Genomic DNA, 20,162 nt, shown 5'->3' with positions numbered 1-20,162 from the left:
TGGAATATTACTCAGCCATTAAAAAGAATTCATTTGAACCAGTCCTAATGAGATGGATGAAGCTGGAGCCCATTATACAGAGTGAAGTAAGCCAGAAAGATAAAGAACATTACAGCATACTGACACATGTATATGGAATTTAGAAAGGTGATAACGATAACCCTATATGCAGAACAGAAAAAGAGACACAGAAATACAGAACAGACTTTTGAACTTTGTGGGAGAATGTGAGGGTGGGATATTTCAAAAGAACAGCATGTATACTATCTATGGTGAAACAGATCACCAGCCCAGGAGGGATGCACGAGACAAGTGCTCCGGCCTGGTGCACTGGGAAGACCCAGAGGAATCGGGTGGAGAGGGAGGTGGGAGGGGGGATCAGGATTGGGAATACATGTAAATCCATGGCTGATTCATATCAATGTATGACAAAACCCACTGGAAAAAAAAAAAAAAAAAAAAAAAAAATAAACCCCTGGGCTCCCTGAAACCAGCATAGCTGCCCTTCCTCCCACTGGCCTGTCCCCGGCGTCCCACCCCCGGGCCGGGTGGCTTTTCCATGTCCCCCTGCTAGGAAACCAAAAGCCAGACCCACCGTCCCGGATCCCCACACCAAACACTCTTCGGTGCCACTCCACACGGGCAGCGCCATCTCCTGTCCTCTCCAGACCCTTGAACCCACTCAAGCAACGTCCTCTGAGGCCCAGGGCCCTCGTCCACGGGATGGGCGCAACGCCTGCCTTCCTGGCTGGAAATCCAAGGGGAAGGTAAACGAGACGCAGGATCGCCGGCCTCCATGAAGTCCCTCACGGCCTGCCCGAGGGCCCTAAGGAAGGCCAGTCACTCCCAGGACAGTGGCTGGACCACCCACCTCAGCTCGGCTGCTTGGAGCCTGGCCCAGCAAGTCAGGTCCACAGAAGGAGGCGACAGGGACCACAGACCTCCACCCCACCCTGTGGTGCCATCTAGGTCCTTCTGCCAAGTGACCCTCACCCCCCACGGCCTGCGGAAGGGTTCTTCCATCCTAACACCCCCACCCCACGCTGGGCGGTGAGGGGCCAATGCTGACCGGTTCCTAGCGGTCACACCTGCTGTCCGGCCGGACTCCTAGATTAGACCAGCTCATTGCGCTGTGACCAGGAACCTGGCCGAGGGGGCATGCTGACCACACCCCTGGGGCGATCTTGCCCTGCACTCACGTCCCCCTCGGGCACTTCGAAAAAGAGAAGCGTCCGCCGCCAGGCCACTCCCTGCGGCCCAGCGGGTTGGCCAGGGCTGGAGGTCCACGCCTCACCCGTCCAAGGTGGGCACCGGGGCAGCCCTGCATCCACCCTTGGCCCCCTGACCGTGGAGGAGTCTCTGCACCCCTAGGATGAGGGATCGGGGCCCTCGCGCACCTGGGGATGCTGGTGAGGTAGGTCATGACATTCTGAAAGTCCTGGTCCGGGACGTCGCCAAAGGCCGGGTAGTCGGGAAAGGTGATGACTGGGCTGCCGTCCTGGCCCCGCCCGCCTGGGGAGTGGGGAGGACAGCGGTCGGCACCCCTGGGGCCTCAGGGGCGAGTGGCCCCAGATCCTACCACGGGGCCACAGAGCCCCGTCTCCCCACCACTCGCGCCCCCAGGCCCCGCCCCGCCCCCGGAGCCCCGCCCTTGCCCCGAGCCCCGCCCACAGCCCACGCCCCCTTAGCCCCGCCCCACTGTTAGTCCCGCCCATGTTCCTGCTCCCCGCCCACACCCCAGAGCCCCGCCCCTGCACCCAGCCCCGCCCACCAACCCAGTCCCACCCACGAGCCCCGCCACGCCCACGCCCTCGCCACGCCCACTACACCCCGCCCCGCCCCTGAGCCGCGCTCCACCCCTTCCAGCCTGGCACTCACCCGAGAGGTAAGCGAAGCGCTTCTGCAGCTGGTCCCGGATGTCGGCGGCGCAGAGCGGGCTGATGTCGTGGTGCATGATCTCATCTGCGGGAGGACAGAGCAGACGGACACGCAGTCATCGGGGACAGCCCCCTCGCGCCTCGGCTGGGTCAGCCCCACCGCGGACACCGAGGGGACCAGCGCTCGCGGGCCCGGCAAGGGGGCTCCGCTTTCCTGTACAGAAACCCTTGTTTCTCAGCACACAGAGAGCTGTGCGCGGAGTGAGTCATCAATATTTAACGTGTGGTGTGTGTCAGAGGCACGCAGAAAGGCGCAGGGATGGACAGAGAGAGGAAGGGACAGAGAGGGGCAGGCAGGCAGAAGGGAGACCCGGGGTGCAGAGCAGGGCCTGGGACAGCTGCTCAGGGAGCAGGCCGCTTTGCTCTGCAAGCGCACAGCCATGTCCTGGAAGTGGCCCAGGCCATCCCCGGGGCCCTCACTTGCCGTCTACGCAGTGACTCACTGGTCAGAATGGAAACCTGGCCACTGCAGTGGGTCCACACACACACCTGGCGCCTCACCCCTGCCAGACACTGACCCTGAGCAGGGCTCTGAGCCCATCCTCAGCCCGACGCTGACGCCCGCAAGTCCTAGACCAGGGCCGGCAGCGACCCAGCCACAGCCTGGAGTCATCGACCAGAAACAAAGGATTAGCAAGACTCCTGAGAACGCAGACACGGACAGGGGTGTGTGAGGTGCTGGGGCATCGGTGGGCGGCCACAGGGCCAGGGAGCTGGGCCCGCGGGACCTGCATCTCAGCGCTGCCTGGCTGGTACCGCATGACTGACACCCTGTGTCTTGTGTCTGCAAACCTGGGTGTCCTGGAGATTTCTCTACAGACACTCACGACTCATGCTGGTCACTGGCAAATGGCTTAAGACACAGGCCCCTCCCAGGCTGGAGATTTGGGCCACAGAGACCTTGGAGAGAGCTCAGTGGAGGTAGCAAAATGCCCTCCGCCCTCTGTGTGTCCAAGCCTCCATCCTGCAGACAGGCACGCGGGAGCAGGTGGTGTGTTAGACGCAGGGCGAGTCCTGGAACCCGGCTGTTGTCTGTGGACCTGCCCCCACACCGGCTGCCTTGTGACTCTGCCTGGTGCAGACGAGGAGGGGGCGGGTCCGTGCCCCCCACAGAGCGGGCAGCACTCCAGGTCTGTGACTGAGCGGGGGTCCCCGCCCATCACACTCAGGGCCGGGGCTCCAGCAGTCAGCCCACGGCAGCTCGGGGCGATGCAGCCTCCCTGCGCACGGAAACCTCTCAGCACAGCTTCTTCTGTGGGACAAAAACAGCTGGAAACGATCGCGCCAAGTGAACGTGAAATGTTTCCAATTCCAGACGCGGTGGGTCACGGCCGTCACATCGCATTTGTTTGGAACACGCATTGGGTGTGACAGACACGCAGCTGCACGGAGGCTGGGAGGCCAGGTTCCACGCTGCCCACACTGTCTGTCGAGCGTGGATCCTGGGCTCCTCGAGGCCAGAGACATTCCCCAGGGCAGCGGTGCAGGTTTCAAAGCAGGGTGGCCTGCACGGTCCATTCAGACAAACAGTCACAACTCTTGCGTGTTCGATGGCCGCTGGCTGCCCCTCAGAGAGCAGTTTCCAGCCACCATCAAGGCCCACGGTGTGTGTCACGTGGTCCCCCGTGGATGGCGGGCACTAGGGGGTGAGACACACGCTCCTTTATTCTGGGGCGGGACGTGGGGTTGGCCTGCCCGCCAGCTCAGGGTCAGGGTCAGGGGACGCCCGGCTCCTCCACAGACCCACTCTGTGTGTGGACAGCGCCTCACAGTTAACCACCGAGCCCGGCCTTCCCGTGGCCCAGACGTGCATGGAGACTCAGGCTGTGACCCGTCACAGGGCCGTTCGAGGCGGGAGGGGTGCAGGGGGGCGTCGGGAGGAGCACCGCGGGGCACAGAGCCTGCTGCCCGGTCAGGGGCCAGTGGGAACGGCCTCTCGCTGAGCTCACGGCTCAGCCGTCCGGAGACCCAGCTCAGCTGTACACGATGACAAAGGGGAAGGACCCCCTGGCCCAACTCCCCCGCTGGAATCTCTGCCCACAGAGCTGTCCTCCGAGTCCTGCTTGGTCTGGGCAGCATCAGAGAGTCGTTGGGGTGGGGCACCCTTTCATCTTTATGCTGCTTCATCTTAACACAATCAGACTCTGGCAGCAAACTTCCTTCCTCTGGCAAACTGACTCCCGGACTCTCTCTTTAGGACGAGGATTTCATAACGCGTCGCGGGCGGCCTCTGAGTAGCTGTGTTTGCCAGCCCCACCTTGGGCAGGGGGCACACATGGGGCAGGGCTGGCAGGGCGCAGAGTGGACCCTGGGAGCCCTGGAAACCACCCCAGGTGGTGGTGGCCGGGGTCAAAGGGGCCCACAGATCCAGCAGGAGCCTGGTGTTCGGGTTCGGGGGCTGGTTCCTGCCTCGTGGGTGACCTTGGGCCTCACCGCAAGGAGACAGGAGGCTGAGCGGGGCTCCTGAGACGGGGTCTGCAGCTGGCGGGAGGCCCTGGGCTGCGAAGTCCACTAAGTCCATCACAAGCTCATTCCCTTCCCTGTTTACATCTGGCTGAACGTCCACACCCAAGGCTTCCGTTTGTTTTCTATCAAAATACACCCGTGACGCCCTTTCAGAGTTCAAGGTGGAGAGTCCGCGGGGGCCTCCACCCACTCACTCGGGAGTCCCAGCTCACCAGGACCCGACCCCCCCGCCCCCCGGGAATCTCCAAGCCGGAGCAGAGCATGGGCAGAGGCCACAAAGGGGAGGAGCACGCCTGGGGCTTCGAACAGCTCTAGCCTGGCCCTCGGCCAGGGTGGGTCAGGTCAGCTCCCCAAGTGTCCGGTCCAGCAGGAGAAGTCTCCGTGGCGACCTGTGGTCTGGTCTGTGGCTCTGGGGCTAACCCTCAGGGATGCTGGACGCCTACAGCCACCGGGGCTGAATCTGCTCTCACAGCCCACCTGGGGTGCTTTTAAGGAGTTACTTGTCACTGGATTAGGCACAAATAGTTCCCATCATGTACGATGCATCATTAACTCAGGTCACCAACATTATCCTGATTTCCTGATGTCAGGAAGTGAATCCTTACATATTTTAAATAAAAAGCCCTGTATGAGAATATGCTCAACCAAAGTTGTATCATTAGCTCAGTTCACCAACATTCTCTTGATTTCCTGATCTCAGAAGGTGAATCCTCACGCATTTTAAAATAAAAGGCCCTGTATGAGATGCTCGACCAAACTCATCCTCAGGGAAGGGCAAGCACGTGCGGGTTTGAAAATCGAAGGGCGGGGACCAACGAGGATTCAAAAGTCAGTGCCCCGAGCAACGGGGAAGCAGGCCGCGGGCCCTGAAGAAGCTGCGTGTGCCAGAGAAGCCGGCGAGGCTTCGGGGTGGGGGGGTGGAGTGTCCACGCTGCCGCCCACCTGAGCAAGGGGTGCAGGGGAGCCTTGAAGGGCCAAGGGCCTGCTGGGCAGTTCAGGAAACACGCATCTTTGGATGAAGCAGCACATCCAGCACTGAACTTATTCTCACAGACAGATAGCGGGGTCAATGGAGGCCATGGAGGGGCTTTGGGAGCTCCAACCACGCGGTGCCTGGGCTCTGAGGGAGTGTGCCTGGGGCAGGTCCTGCCCACCTGGCCACGGCCAGAGGGGACACGTGAGCGGCAGGCAGGCCCTGACTGCAGGGCTCCGATGGAGGGCCTGGGCCTTGCCGGCGAGGCCTCCCTGGGGAAGGGTCCTGATGAAGCAGGTCCAGACCTGGGGAGGGGGGATGGCCCAGCAGGAGGCCTGGTGGCCCTGTTGGGGGCAGTTTAAACACACGGCACTCTGCCCAGTGACTCTGAGTGCCCAGCCTGGGTGGGAGGGACGGGGTGGTTCACACACACCCACCAGACGTGTACCCACCCAGCAAGGAGCCAGGCAGCGGGCAGGCCAGGCATGGAGGGAAGGGAGGCCCAGGGCGGCCTGGGGCCTCGGGTGTGGGCTCCGCGCGGAGTCTGGGCGCCGGGTCTCTGCGGACCTTTTATCACCAACGAACATGGCTCTGCTGGGGACCCCGCTCCCGCCCGGCCCGCGGCGAGCCTGCAGTGGGTGCAGCTCCCGAGCCCTGCCAGCCCGCCAGGCAGGGCACCACGCGCAGGGGCCCGCGATCAGAGTCACTGCGGGCAGAGCCCTAGGCCCGCACGAGCCGGCCGGGCCAGGCCCCTCTCCTGGGCCCTCACTGCCCCTGCCTAGCCTCCACCCCAGGCCTGAGGCTAGGTCCTCGCAGATGCGTTCCATCTTTCTCCAGGCGCCCGGGCCTCTGGGATCTGCCCGATGAGTGGAGGCCGCAATTCAAACACACGCCCACCAGCCCGAGCCCCTGGGCCAGCACACACCAGAGACGGAAAGACAGAGACAGGTGAGAAAGACACGGAGAGACAGAGGGACCAGCACAGACAGACAGGGGAGGGGACGCGGGTGACCTGTCTGCAAACAGCAGGCGTGAGTGGAAGTCGGCATCGGGTCCACGGCAGGGAAGGACCTCATCGAGGGGGGGCTCACAGCACAGGTGCCCGCGACTCTGAGAAAAGGGATGGACACTTTCTCTGGTGGGAAAACAGATTGTTTCCAGAGACGGGGCGAAGCCCTCCAGCCCTTGGGTCCCCCGCAGTGAAACCATGTGGGCGTGAGGGAAGGCCCAGCAGCTGGCAGGGAGCTCGCTGCGCCTGGGGGAGACCTCGAAGCCGAGCCCGAGAAGCCTTCCTTCCGAGATTCCAGCCTTGTCATCCTGATGCCGCACACTCTCTCCCCAGCCCTGTGATCCGGGTGTAAACGTGATGACTGAGGTTTCTGCCGTGGCCCCCCCCAGCACTCACCCTCCGAACCTCATCCACCAGTAAATTCACACGCGCAGTCTCCTCTTTATGAAACTGGAAACTTCAGACACCAGAGGCGAGGGTGTGGCTGGTTCACACAATTTACAAAAGACCTATTTAACGAATTATTCCTGAGTCCTCAGCAGAAATACCCACTGGAAGATGAGCTCACAACAAAGCCCTGCAAAGCAGCACCTTCCATCCCTGAAACGCGCCCGGAAACCCGGGCGCGTCGGCACGGCCCCCTCTTTGTTCTCGGTCACCACGGGCGCGACTCTCCCCAGGCCGGGCAGGTACAGGGGCGCCAGCCCCAGACCGCCCCCTGCGACGCCCCCCTGCCGGACCCTGCTGGTCCTGCCCCTGCGGGCACGGAGACCCCCCCCCCCACAACGTCCCTGGGACCCGGAACAAAGGAGCTTCCAGGCTGAGCGGAGACTGCGCCCCAGCGCCCGGCAGGCGCTGCTCAGGACGAGGGAGAGGACGGGGACAGGCGGGAGGGGGCCGGCCCGCCCGCCCCGGAGGCCCCCTGCGAGCTCGCCGCCCGCCTGGGCTCCTGAGCAGGTCCCGCGTGCAGGCCCGGGGCCCCCGCCCTCACGCACACCCGCAGCCAGCCCACCTGTGCGGGTCTTCAGGAGCAGCCAGAGCGCGGACAGGTCCCGAGACAGCAGGGAGAGGAGGCTCAGGGTCATGCTGCTGCCGCCGGCTGCGTCAGGAGGCAGCGGCCCGCTGCCCGGCACGCCCGCGCCGGCCGCACAGAGGGAGGCGGCTGGGCTCCATGCCGGCCGCCCACCCGCGGGACGAGGACCCCGCTCTGCCCGGTGGCCGCGGGCCGCCTGCCTGTTCTGCTCGCGGCCGGTAAACTGCGCTTGGCGGGGTGGTGCTGGGGCTCCCCGGGGGCCGGCTCCCTCCCTGCCGCACGTCCCAGCCCTCCCTGTGGGGGCCCCGGGCTCAGCAGCTCCTAAGCCTGCAGGCAGGCGGGCAGGCAAGCGGGCGGCGGGCGGCGGGGGGCCTGGGGGCTGGGACCACCAAGACCTCCCGGGGCAACCCCTCAGGTCCTCAGGAAGCAGACCTAGAATGAGGCACACCCCCGCCCCCGCCGGGCCTCCCCAGGGAGGGGGGCCCGGGGGAGCTCGTTAAAGTGCAGCTCGGGTTCTGCAGGTGAGTGGTGCTCCCAGAGGCCCGGGGCTCCCTCTGAGGACCGGGTCTCCAGCAGGAGGGACCCCGGGGGCTGAGCCCAGCCTGCAGGGCCTGGAGAGGACGGTGCTTGGGCCTGGCCGGAACGGGATGTGGCCGCGTATCGTTGGGCATCGCGGCTCATCCTCCCCATCCCGGGCACACAGCTGACCGCGCCCGCCCCCAGTCTGGGCCCCAGGGCCTCGACCATAAGGGGAGGCCCTGGAGTCCAGCCACTCACACCACGTGGGGCAGCGGTCACTGCACGCCAGGCGCCCCGTCCATGCCCCCCTGTCCATCACATGGCTGGGATCTGACCTGGTCTTCGCTGGACGGGCCCCGTGTCCCCCTCCTCATGGCTCCCCGTGGCCTCCCTCTTGCGGCCTCCCGCTGACACTGGACAGGCCCCCTCCCTTGCGCTCTCACACCGCTCCCGGGGCACCGGGGCCGGGGACCTTCCCACGGAGCAGGGGCGACTCTGACCCTCACGCACGGCCTGGCTCACACCGTGGGCGGTTCTAGTCTCAGCACAGCCTCCAGGGCCACGATTCAACCCCTCGGAGATGCAGAGACCACGACGGCCCAAGTGCAGTCCGCTCCGGCCCGAGGGACAGCTCGGGCATCCGGCACAGTGGAGGCCACCTGTGGAGTGGGTGACCAAGAGCCTGGGAGTGGCCGTTCAGAGCCCCGATGTGCTTCGGTGAGGTCACGCTGCTGGGGCTCCATCCCTTTCGCCTGCTCCTGTGGCCCTTTCTTCCCGACTCCACAGCAACTGGGGCCTGACCGAGTAAGTCTAGGGGAAGGCCTGACCTCCGGTCACCATCTCAGGTGGGTCACCGCGTTGCTCGCCCAGCCGTTGGGCCCCTGGGTTCCACTGTGGGTGCCCTTCTCCAGCCCACAACACAGTATCTGCCTTTCTTGTTTCCCTCCAGGCTGTGCTCGAATGTGAGACGCACACTCGGCCTGCTGTCTGAGGTCCGAGGCCGGCCGCCTGGGGAGACTGGTGGACGGACTCCCAGTGCCCGCCCTGAGGTCCTGCAGAACCACCCAGAAGGCACCGCACTGCGGTCTGCACCGAACAAGCACGTGCCCGCCTTTACAACCGGAGCCCTTCGGAACTCCAGCATGGAGTTTAAAGAGGAGCTAGCGGTTTGGAGGTTTCCCCTCTAAAGACACGTGATCGGTTCCTCCCTTCATCAAACGTGCAGAAGCGGCTGGCAAGGCGTGGGGTCCAGCAGGAGCAGCCAGACTCCGGGGTCCCCAGAGGAGGCCGGGGGCGGGGGCTTCCCCAGAAGCGGCTGCGGTCGGGGAGCCGTGAGGACAGATCCCTCCTGGTCTCTCCGGCCCGAGGACCCACGGAGCTGAGGGCCATGGGCACGCCCGCAGGTCCGCACACCTCAGCCCTCCCCCTACGTCCATGGAGCTCTGGTCCCTGTGATGCGAGCCTTGGGCCATCTGCCCCTGCCCCAGGACGCTCCCAGGACGCCCCCCAGGGCCGAGCTCCACTCCCCAGGCTCAGCTGTGCCCCAGCGTGAGTGCCCAGCACGAACGCACAGAACCCACACAACGGGACGAGATCCTGGGCGGGAGAGGAGGGAGGAGAGGCTGCCCCCAACCCTCGCCCCCTCCGCACCCCCCTCGTATCCTTGCCCCCCTCTGCCCCCCTCTGCGCCCCCAAAGCCCGCCAGGGTGGCGCTTGGGCCACAGGCAACCCGCGCGTGGCTCTCCTCGGCCTCAGACCACTGCATCAGCTCCTGGGTGCCCCCCGTGCCCCCTGTCCCCCGTGACCACAGCCCCCACCACTGAGGGGGGCTGCCACCTCCCCCGGAAGCCTGCCAGGCTTTCCTTCCCACCGTGCCGATGGTTCTAAGGCCACGGGTCCGGTCCCTGCTTTTCATGTCTGCCCGATGCTGTGCGCTCGAGAGGGCGCTGAGCGCGGAGTGGGAGGGCGTGCAGGCCAGCTGGGGGCCAAAGGGCGCACACACTTCCCGAGGTCGCTGGGGACCGTTCAGTAGCTAGCGCCCTGCAGATCCTCTAGGAGGGCCCTGGGCCGGGGGTGACATGCCCGCCACACTGGGGCACAGCTGAGTGGCAGCCAGACACCCCGATGCGCGGCTTCAGGCCCTCGAGCTCACCCAGGACCCGGCACAGGGGGCCAGGGGAGAGTTTGTTTGAGGTGCAAAGGTTCTCCAAGGTGGGGGGGCGGCTAGTGATTTTTCAATCACTCACATCTTTCTGATCAACAAAGAGGGCAGTTTTTTCCGGCTCTGCCCAGCAGGCCACCAGCACAAGAAAGGCAAGAACCAGCGGCAGGAGAGGCTGCAGAGAGCTGGGGACAAGGCCAGACGGTGGGAGAGGAGCTGGAGGCCGACTGCAGGCCGGGGGGCTGGGCGGGGGGCAGTGCAGAACCTCTGTCCCCGAGCGGAAGGGCGTCCAGCACCCCGACTGCCCTGCAGGAGCTCCCTTGGCTGGAAGGCACCGCGGGCAGGGACCTGAGTGTGAACAGGACGTGTTGTCTGAGGACACAGCATCCGCGCCACGAGGCGTGTTCCGCACACGGCGTAGACGAGCCACGCTCCGAGCAGTGTTCAGGCCGCCCTGGTGCAGCCCGCCTCCCGCCCTGCTGGTCCGCACACAGTCACAGACGCTCGGCGTTAATCCCTCCCTGTACAGGGGCGCAAGACAAACGAATGAACCAAGGACAGTCTCCCGTGGGCGAGACGGCCCTCGCGGGACCCCGCGAGAACGTCCGGAGGTGTGACTTTATAGCTGGATCCAGGCCCTGGAAGGTGTGGGGCCCTGAGTGGCCTCAGGCCGCCACCCCCTGCAGCCGCACCCGCTGGTGACAGAGCGGGAGGGGCCGTCGCTGACTCACAGCCTCCTGTTTGCGGAGGCCTCGCCACCTGGCCCTGGAGCATCGTCATGGCGACCTGTGCGGCAGGTGTCCCCGCTCTGCAAAGCCTCCCAGGCGGGGCTCCTCATCCTCGCCCAGCCCGGCAGGCCCCTCCCCTCCATGTTCCCTCCTTTCCCCAGAGTCCCCCTCCTGCGTCCTCCCCGTCCCTCTGAGGCTTTGTGGTCCTCAAGCCCGGGTCCTCCCCATTAGGGGAAGGTCCCCAGCTCTGCCCCGTCCGCTCCGCTCAGAGCCGAATGCGTGCTCCCAGCCCCAAGCTCACCCACGGCCGCAGAAGCAGGCTTCCTGGCGTGATGGCAGGCCCTGAGGGGCCAGCCCGAGCGATGGTCCTCCCCGCTGGCCATCACATCCCCGCCGCCCCCAGGCTTCCCCTTGAGCTCCCGCCGGGAACTCGGCAGTGAGACCCTGGGCCGGGTGTGCTGGGCCCCCTTCTGGGCCACATGCCACCACGGCTCGGGGGACCCGAGGCAGGCGGGGCGTCAGCAGCACGGGGTCCCAGGCAAGCTCTCAGCTCACACGGGTGCCGCGGTCCGCGCACGCAGTCAGGAGCCTGGGCCAACACCCCGGGTCGAGGCCAGCGCTCTCGGGGGACACCCCACCGCCCCTCCCTTGTCCTGGCTCGCGGTCTGTCGGGGTCCAGCCCGGCCCCGGCTCCATGTGGTCCTTCCCCCCTAGTTCCTTTCCAATGACTTTGGTTTTGTCTGGAACCTGGACCACAGGCTGCCGCCCACCCACCCTGCACAGATGCCCGGCAGGCCCTCAGCGCTGTCAGAGATTCTCAGAAGGGCAGACCCTCCCTCACCCTCCACCCAACGCGGCTTAGCGCCCGGGTCTCGAGTCCACGGGGAGCCCGAGATGACGGGCATGTGGTCCGTGGCAGAGTCGCAGACGGCCGCCACGGGGCCGCAATCCAGGACCCAGGGCCCTTTCGGGGAAGGGAGCAGGCTCGCTGCTGTTTTGGGGCCACCTCTCTGCGCCCCAGGCCTCCCCTGCCTGCTTCTCCTGCAGCTAGAAACACCAGACCAGACCCCCTAGATAGCGATGAGCATGTGCACCCCAGACACCCGCCTCCTGCGCTGCAGGGATCACAGCTGGAGGGGATGCGGGCTGGCATGTCCGACCTCGGCCTGCGGGGTCAAGTGCGAGGGCGTGGGAGGCCTGACCGCCTCGTGGGCAGCGGAGGCAGGGGCCCGTGAAGTGTGAGCGAAGCACACCCCCACGGCATCTGTGCCGCGCCGCGCTCAGAGCCAGCCAGGACGAGCCCCCACGGCCCCAGGGAAGGCGCTTCTCCCCGTCTCTGGCGCCCCTTCCTTCTGACTACAGCCTGAATCCAGTGTCCGGTCACCCGCCTGTCCAGCACACATCCAGACACGGTGCCCCCGGGGCCCGGACCCCGCCAGCCCCGGAGCCATGCCGCCCCGTCCTCTGAAGACGGCTCAGTTCCGCATCCCGGCATCTTCCGCAAGGATGTCCTCCCCTCCCGACCGCAGCCGGGACGGTCAGGCTCGCCCACCGAGGGACCAGATATGGCCGTGGGAACTGCTCGGCCCTCACTTCCGCCCTGGCCTGTGTTTCTCGCGTGCGTGGAGTTACACGGAGGGCGCCCCACAGCCTCACGTGGTGGGGACGGAAAGACGGACAGAGGTGAGGCTGGGGGCGCCTGGCTGCTCGGATGGGAGGCGGCAGGAGGCAGCTCGCCCTCCCGTGGGCTGCAGATGTGCTGCCCGCTGGGCTGTGGGCATGGCCGGGCGCCCCCGCCCGCCTCCCCAAGCTAAGCAGGAAGCCTCTCCCGGCAGATTGGAAAAACAGACACGGGAGCGCAGATAGCATCGCGGGCTCTCGGGCGGGCGGGGCGGGACAGTGTTTATCCTGCTCCCACCCTCGCGGCTCGGGAACAACGCTCTGCTTGTTCCGCACAAGCTGCGACCTGGACAGAGCGTGGGGAGGGCCGCCTCCCCGAAGATCAACATCCTGGCATCTCACGCGTGATGATTCCGGGAGGTGCAGAGGCAGACGCAGGGCACAACACACACGGCTGGGCCCGGGGTCCCCCACACACTGCGAGCGAGGATGCCCGCGGGCCCCAGACACCCCTGACTGCAGGCGTGGGGACTCAGAGGGCCGCCGGAGCCCAGAGGAAAGGCTCCCGACACACACACACACCTGGAAGCACAAAGGGGCTTTTGTTGTGGGATCCGGGGTGGTGCAGAGGTGACTGCCCCGCAGAGGCCGGGAATTCTGGACCCAAAGGCGACCACCGAGCTGGCTTGTTCCCTTAAAGCACAGCGGGACCCCGGGCACGGGCCTGGAGGAAGGGATGCGGGGGGCGGTGGGGGGGACACTGAGCCAGCTGGGTGTGCCTGCCAGGCCGGCGCAGTTTCGAGGGGGCGGCGGCTCAGAGGCGCGGTGGGAGGCGCTGAGCTGTGGGGACACGCACACCCGGGCCCCCAGGCAGGGCGCTCCGGAGAACCAGGGCGGGGGGCGACACCTGGGGAGGGCGCCCAGGGCCCCTCAGACCCGCACGGGGGAGGAGACGACCCGTGAGGAGAAGACCCCGGGAGGGCGGCCTGCGCTCGACTCGCTTAAAGCTGTTCCCCGTCACATCACGGGTCTCGGGCAGTCCACGGCTCCCAGCTCCCCGCTGCAGGAGAGGGTGGGCTCGGTCCAGGCGGGCGGCTGCAGCCACTGTTTTTATTTTACTTTCTGGCTGCGTGTGAGGCAGGCAGGATCTTAGTGGCTCGACCAGGGGTCGATCCCCGGCCCCTGCAGTGCAAGTACAGACTCTTAACCCCTGGACCACCAGGGAAGCCCCCTGGGAACACCTCTCACCTTTGTGCTAAAAATGTAACTACGGCTGTAACTAAAAATCACTTAGCGGCTTGGGCCAAACTGCTCTGGGCTTAGAAGGAACGCCTGATTCTTCTCGGGGGGGAGGAGGGGGCGAGGTCCTGGATGTGACGTCTCAGCGGGAGGAGACGGGGTCTGGATTCGAAAGAGGATGGAGGGGACGTGCTGGACGCTGCTTGGGGGCCGGGCCAGGGGCACCTGGGGCCAGGGGTCTTCCCGGTCTACCCTGGGCCCGAGGGCGATCCCCACCTTCTGCCGCCCAGACCCACTGGTCCTGCATGCCCCCACCAGCCCCTGGGGGGACCTGCTCCGTCCCCCCAGCTTGGGTGCCCCTGGGCCGGCGGGCAGGATGCGGAGGGGCCCCTGCCTGCCCCTGAACTGCAGAGACGCCCATGCTGGGCCAGGGCCGCGGACCCTCTTCCCTCCTGGGGCCCCGGGCGGAGACGCGCGTGAGCAGGCAGTCTCACCACCGCTTTACTTTCGGCCTTTCTGTGTGTTGGGACGCAGGATTTTAAACCGCAAATCTGCAGGTTCTTAACCTTTTCTGCTCCCATATAACACTGTCCACCTGCAAACACAGAAGTGTTTTGTGAAGCACAGAAGCAGCCCGTGTCTAGCCAGAGGCAGCCACGTCCACGGCAAGCAGCCACGTGTGGCCAGGCGCCCCCACGTCCCTCGGGATCGCACCAAACACGGCAGCGCCTCCTGGGGAAGCGTCCCGCCACGTCACTCCCTGCAGCATCCCCAGACACAGGCTGTTCACAGCGGCAGCCTCCCACAGCCCTCGGCGGGCTGGGGCCGGCGGGTCCCCCCTGACAGCGGTCGCTCCCCCGCCAGGCCAGCCCGGACGCGCCTGCGCTCTCTGAGCGACGCCTGCAGCTGGTGGGGACGTGGCCCCAGCCCCGCCCCCCACCAGCTCCAGGCCACCTGCTCTTCGGGGCCGAGGCTGACCTCTGAGACCCGGGGCCTGTGGCCCCAGGAGGTCGGGTCTCACTTCCCCATGGCTGCTCTGACTCAGTTTTAACCACCAGTCGGGTATTTTTAGCCAAACGTGAGAAGAACACCCGCTCCATCGATGCCACTGTCACGGGAACAGCGGTTCCGAGGGGGCCAGGAGGGGAAGCTGGACGTTAAACAAAAGAGGAAGGAGCCAGAGAATCAAAACAGAAACTGCACGGCCCAGATTAACCTCGTGCCTGGCAGGCTCGGGGGGCGTGGGCAGTGCCCACCCGCTCAGGGCTGCAGTGTCCACCCTTCAGCACCAACACGACCAGCGTGTCTCCAGGAAGTGCTGGAAGGGGCGGGTGGGGACTGCATCGCACCCGCGTGAGATCCGGGCAGAGGCCGTGACCCAGGCCCCCCACACGGGCAGTCCCTGCCGTCCCCGGGCTGAGGGCGGGGGGCTGGCACCCAGAGGGGCGTCCAGGAAGAGTGACCCACTGAGGTCGGGTCACTTGGAGACTGGACCTGAGCGTTGGGACAAGGCTTCTCAGCGCTGGGGCCTCAGGCGTCTTGAGCTCAGAACCCAGGGGGCCTGTTGACCCGAGAAGCTGATCCCGGCTAAATCCCTGAGGACCGCGCGGGACAAGCGAGGCTGCTTCCAACCACCAGCACCTGGAGCTGCCCACCTGTAAAATGGGCGCGGTTCCCGCGAGGCAGGGGTGCCACGCTTCACACACGCGGAGCTCGGGGCTGCCCCGCGACGCCGCGGGAGTGCCGGCCTGTGTACTCTCTGCGGACCAGGCCCGGGTCACGGCGGCCCCCGAGCGTCCCTCACAGAGGAGCCGCGACCCTCACAGCCTCCCGCAGCTGGGCCCAGTCAGCGCCGGGCCCGGGGCGACTGCCAGCCCCTGGAGAGTGGCCACGGGGCAGCTCCAAGACTGAACCACACTGAGGCGCGAGGCTGCCGCTGTCACGGGCTCGAAGGCACCACGGGGCTGACGGCTCCACTCTGCTCTGCGTGTGGACCTCCCCCCCGGGCGCCCTCGAGGGGGTCCGTCCGCTCTGACGGCGGGGCTCAGACCAGCGAGGCTTGGGCTTCTGCCCAAAGGGAGGGTCATCTGGGGACAAGTGGGTGAAGGGCTCGCGTACCCACAGCCCCGTCCCCGAGCTGTTCCAGACGCCCTCCCCCGTCACGAGGCCCACTCTGCATAGCTGGGCCCGGGGCCCAGCACGCCGCCTGCACTCACCTTCGGCCACGGAGAGCAGCCAGGAGCACCACTCACAGTAGAGGTAGTAGCTCTTCATCTCCGCCACGGAGATCCGGGCGGCCGCACCGTCCCCCATGGCCGAGGGCCCGCTGCGTCCGCCTCCTCCCGCTGGACTTTGCTCCCAAGCGCCTGCCAGGGGCCAGCTGGCTTTTCACTTTCACATCACCCTGGAACCGCGGCGTGATCCAGCGGCGGCCAGCCTCCTCACCCCGCCCAAGGACTCACACACAGGCCGGGCCGGGCAGCCCCACCTGGCCGCGGGGCAAGGCCCGGGCCAGCTCCGTGCTTCAGCCGGTGCCTTGAGGTCAGCACAGCCGCACCAATCAGAGGACGCTGGCCCGGCCCGGCTGACAACACCCAGGGCGAGTGGGGGGCGTGCCTGTCCAAGGAGGTGCATCCAAGGCCCCTCGACCCGCCAGACGTCAGCCAAGGCCAGCACCTCTGGCCCCGTGTGGGCGAAGGGGCCGCCCCCCCGGAGACCCCTCAGATGCCCGAGGACGCCTGCCCCGCCGCACAGGGCGGTCTCTGTGGCCCTGCCCTGCCCCGCACGGGGGCCGGGGGACGGCTCCTCACCTGCGGTCCAGGGACCGGGGGGCAGGGCCCATAACCCCAAGTGGCAGGCGCCCAGCGAGGCTCGGGGACCCACTGGAGTCCAGGCCAAGCCCTCAGACCTTGGAGCCTAGGGGGGCCGGGACCCCACACAGACCCAGACACCAGATGCACCCAAAACAAACCCAGACACCTGACCTCCTACACAGACCCACACATCTGACCCCACACACACACCTGACCCCAGACATACACACACCTGACCCCACACACACACCTGACCCCAAACACACACACACCTGACCCCACACAGACACACACACCTGACCCCACACACACACACACCTGATCCCACACACACACACCTGACCCCACACACACACCTGACCCCAAACACACACACACCTGACCCCACACAGACACACACACCTGACCCCCCCCCACACACACCTGACCCCACACACACCTGACCCCCCCACACACACACACCCCCACACCTGACCCCACACAGACCCACACCTGACCCCACACACACACACCTGACCCCACACACACACCTGACCCCACACACACCCACACCTGACCCCACATACACACACACACACCTGACCCCACACACACCTGACCCCACACACACACACACCTGACCACACACACACACCTGACCCCACACAGACACACACACCTGACCCCACAGAGACCCACACACCTGACCCCACACACACACCTGACCCCACACACACACACACCTGACCCCACACACACACACACCTGACCCCCCGCCACGTCCTCCTCGATTCTGGGGAAATCAGGGAGTTTAGCGCAGAGACCTGAGCAGGGACATCAACCGAGTTGCTTGAAATTCAAAATAACAGAAACACTAATGATCACCAGATTTCCCCCGACTGTGAAGTCTCCTCACCCACAGGTGTGAGTACAGCCCGTAGGGAGAGCCCCCAGGTGAGGATGTCCTCTGAAAAAGCTCTTTGATTAACACAACATGTCCTGTCTGTCTTGGGAGCTCCCACCAGCTCCCAGCCTGTTCTCCAAGAGCCAAACAGGACGACCATCCCGTGGCGTCTGCCACTTCTGGATGAAAACAACGTTCACAAATGTCAAACCCGCTGTGGGCGAGACCCACGTGCTAAATGCATTCTGAAACACGTCCACGCCTGCGGCCACCCTGAAAAAACCCGGGCTCCGGGCCACCCTCACGGCCCACTTCCAGCCCCCGCCTCCCAGACCCACGGCACGGCAGCCCCGGCCCTGACCCGGTGCCCAGAGCACGATGACCCCGAGCCCAGACCCCGCATAACAGGGTTCCCCCAAACAGGCGGAGGGCCCAGGCAAACGCCAGAACCTTGGCCGCATCTGAAAGGGCCTTACCCACAGTCAGTGGCATATTCAACAACTTCAGGTGCATCGATTTTCCAAAAGAAAGGAAACATTCCAGAGACACCCCCTTGAGGGTTTCAGTGCACCTGCCGGTCAACTGCGTTCCTCTAGAATTCCTTCTGGGAGAATCTTTTATTTTTTTGTGCATGTGACCTGGCGTCCAAACATTTCCCCTTTTTGCATCAGCTGCTGGGAAGCTCATAAGGGAAATTCCGGGCTCACTCAGCTCACGCACGTGCCTCACAAGTGTGTGTGTATGGCCAGTCGTGTCCAACTCTGTGTGACCCCATGGACTGTAGCCCACCAGGCTCCTCTATCCAAGGGATTCTCCAGGCGAGAACACTGCAGTGGATTGCCATGCCCTTCTCCAGGGGATCTTCCTGACCCAGGGATGGAACCCATGTCCCTTGCATCTCCTGCACTGGCAGGCGGATTCTTTACCACTGTGCCACCTGGGAAACCCCAGATGTGTTCATTGCTTTTTAAAGTCAGTTCTGGTTCTGTGTAAAACAGTCCCTGACAACCTGGATTTCCCTGCTTGTTGGGACTCAGTCCCAAATGTCCGAGGCGAGAGTGGATGCCCCTCCCACCGCTCCATGGTGTCCTACTTCTGAAAGGTGGCAGCTCCTTGGAGGGGCAGAGCAGACGCAGCAATCTGTCCCTGACTTCCTCTTCGCGAGCTGCTCATGTCCACTCTGGCGATCAAAGCACACCCCGCCTCGCAGCCACTGTCTCCTGAGTCCTCACTTGCCGCGGGAAGCTGACTTGGACCATCCACCAACCTGAAGGGGCTTCTTTCCACCCGACGCAGAGGACAGCCCAACCCAGACACAAGCGTGGACAGGTCTGTGAGGAGGGAGCCGGGGCAGGCTCACAGGCGGGAGGAAAGCCGTGGGCAGAGCAGGAAAAGGGAGGCTGTGGGCACCTGGGCTTGGCACTGTCCCTGCAGGTCGAGGACACTTTTCCCCATGGTGTCAGGCTAAGCAGCGTGGGGAGGGGGTGGAGAGTGACAAAGGGGTGGGCAGTGAGGGAGGGGAGGGCAGTGAGGGGGAGGGGTGGACAGTGGGGGGAGGGGTGGGAAGTGGTGAGGGGTGGACAGTGGGGGAGGGGTGGGCAGTGGTGAGGGGTGCGCAGTGGGGGAGGGGTGGGCAGTGGGGGGAGGGGTGGGCAGTGGGGGAAGGGGTGGGAAGTGGTGAGGGGTGGACAGTGGTGAGGGGTGGGCAGTGGGGGGAGGGGTGGACAGTGGGGGAGGGGTGGACAGTGGGGGGTGGGCAGTGGTGAGGGGTGGGCAGTGGGGGAGGGGTGGGCAGTGGGGGAAGGGGTGGACAGTGGGGGAGGGGTGGACAGTGGGGGGTGGGCAGTGGTGAGGGGTGGGCAGTGGGGGAGGGGTGGACAGTGGGGGAAGGGGTGGGAAGTGGTGAGGGGTGGACAGTGGTGAGGGGTGGGCAGTGGGGGGAGGGGTGGACAGTGGGGGAGGGGTGGACAGTGGGGGAAGGGGTGGGAAGTGGTGAGGGGTGGACAGTGGTGAGGGGTGGGCAGTGGGGGAGGGGTGGACAGTGGGGGAAGGGGTGGGAAGTGGTGAGGGGTGGACAGTGGTGAGGGGTGGGCAGTGGGGGGAGGGGTGGACAGTGGGGGAGGGGTGGACAGTGGGGGGTGGGCAGTGGTGAGGGGTGGGCAGTGGGGGGACGGGTGGACAGTGGGGGAGGGGTGGACAGGGGGGTGGGCAGTGGTGAGGGGTGGGCAGTGGGGGGAGGGGTGGGCAGTGAGGGGTGGGCAGTGGGGGAGGGGTGGGCAGTGGTGAGGGTGGGCAGTGGGGGAGGGGTGGTCAGTGGGGGGAGGGGTGGTCAGTGGTGAGGGGTGGTCAGTGGGGGGGAGGGGTGGGCAGTGGTGAGGGGTGGACAGTGGTGAGGGGTGGGCAGTGGGGGAGGGGTGGTCAGTGGGGGGAGGGGTGGTCAGTGGTGAGGGGTGGTCAGTGGGGGGAGGGGTGGACAGTGGTGAGGGGTGGACAGTGGTGAGGGGTGGGCAGTGGTGAGGGGTGGACAGTGGTGAGGGGTGGGCAGTGGGGGAGGGGTGGTCAGTGGGGGGAGGGGTGGTCAGTGGTGAGGGGTGGTCAGTGGGGGGGAGGGGTGGGCAGTGGTGAGGGGTGGACAGTGGTGAGGGGTGGGCAGTGGGGGAGGGGTGGTCAGTGGGGGGAGGGGTGGTCAGTGGTGAGGGGTGGTCAGTGGGGGGAGGGGTGGACAGTGGTGAGGGGTGGACAGTGGTGAGGGGTGGGCAGTGGTGAGGGGTGGGCAGTGGG

General features: G+C 65.7%; 2 protein-coding genes across 18 annotated transcripts in view; one reads left to right on the top strand and one right to left on the bottom strand.

The window, feature by feature from the left end:
- MCF2L (MCF.2 cell line derived transforming sequence like) overlaps positions 1-20,162 on the bottom strand; it is a 93,794-nt gene that overhangs the window by 39,312 nt on the left and 34,320 nt on the right. For 8 of the 17 annotated variants that reach the window (XM_061133752.1, XM_061133754.1, XM_061133751.1 and 5 more), the window contains 2 exons: positions 1,879-1,962; positions 1,398-1,512 (listed from right to left, as the gene is read on the bottom strand). In XM_061133752.1, the coding sequence (XP_060989735.1) occupies positions 1,398-1,512; positions 1,879-1,962 (199 nt within the window). Of the gene's footprint in view, positions 1-1,397; positions 1,513-1,878; positions 1,963-6,781; positions 6,804-7,397; positions 7,486-15,901; positions 16,202-17,857; positions 18,002-20,162 lie in introns of those variants that run through there. The other 9 variants (XM_061133750.1, XM_061133756.1, XM_061133757.1 and 6 more) reach the window with 5 other exon arrangements.
- Positions 7,557-9,368, top strand: LOC133049679 (uncharacterized). Its single transcript, XM_061133826.1, has 4 exons — positions 7,557-7,599; positions 7,995-8,075; positions 8,359-8,782; positions 8,887-9,368. Exons 1-4 carry the CDS (start codon positions 7,557-7,559, stop codon positions 9,122-9,124), a joined length of 786 nt encoding a protein of 261 aa, XP_060989809.1. The 3' UTR covers positions 9,125-9,368.

The sequence above is a fragment of the Dama dama genome, chromosome 30 (assembly GCF_033118175.1).
Source record: "Dama dama isolate Ldn47 chromosome 30, ASM3311817v1, whole genome shotgun sequence".
In the NCBI taxonomy this organism is placed as follows: Eukaryota; Metazoa; Chordata; class Mammalia; order Artiodactyla; family Cervidae; genus Dama; species Dama dama.
This window is presented reverse-complemented; position numbering and strand designations above follow the sequence as displayed.

Bases quoted from the DNA above. Each gene is read 5' to 3' on its own strand.
- LOC133049679 (XM_061133826.1), top strand. From the start codon at position 7,557: ATGCCGGCCGCCCACCCGCGGGACGAGGACCCCGCTCTGCCCG. The intron at 7,600-7,994 runs GTGGCCGCGGGC...GGTCTCCAGCAG, and splicing joins CGAGGACCCCGCTCTGCCCG to GAGGGACCCCGGGGGCTGAG. The intron at 8,076-8,358 runs GTATCGTTGGGC...GACACTGGACAG, and splicing joins CCGGAACGGGATGTGGCCGC to GCCCCCTCCCTTGCGCTCTC.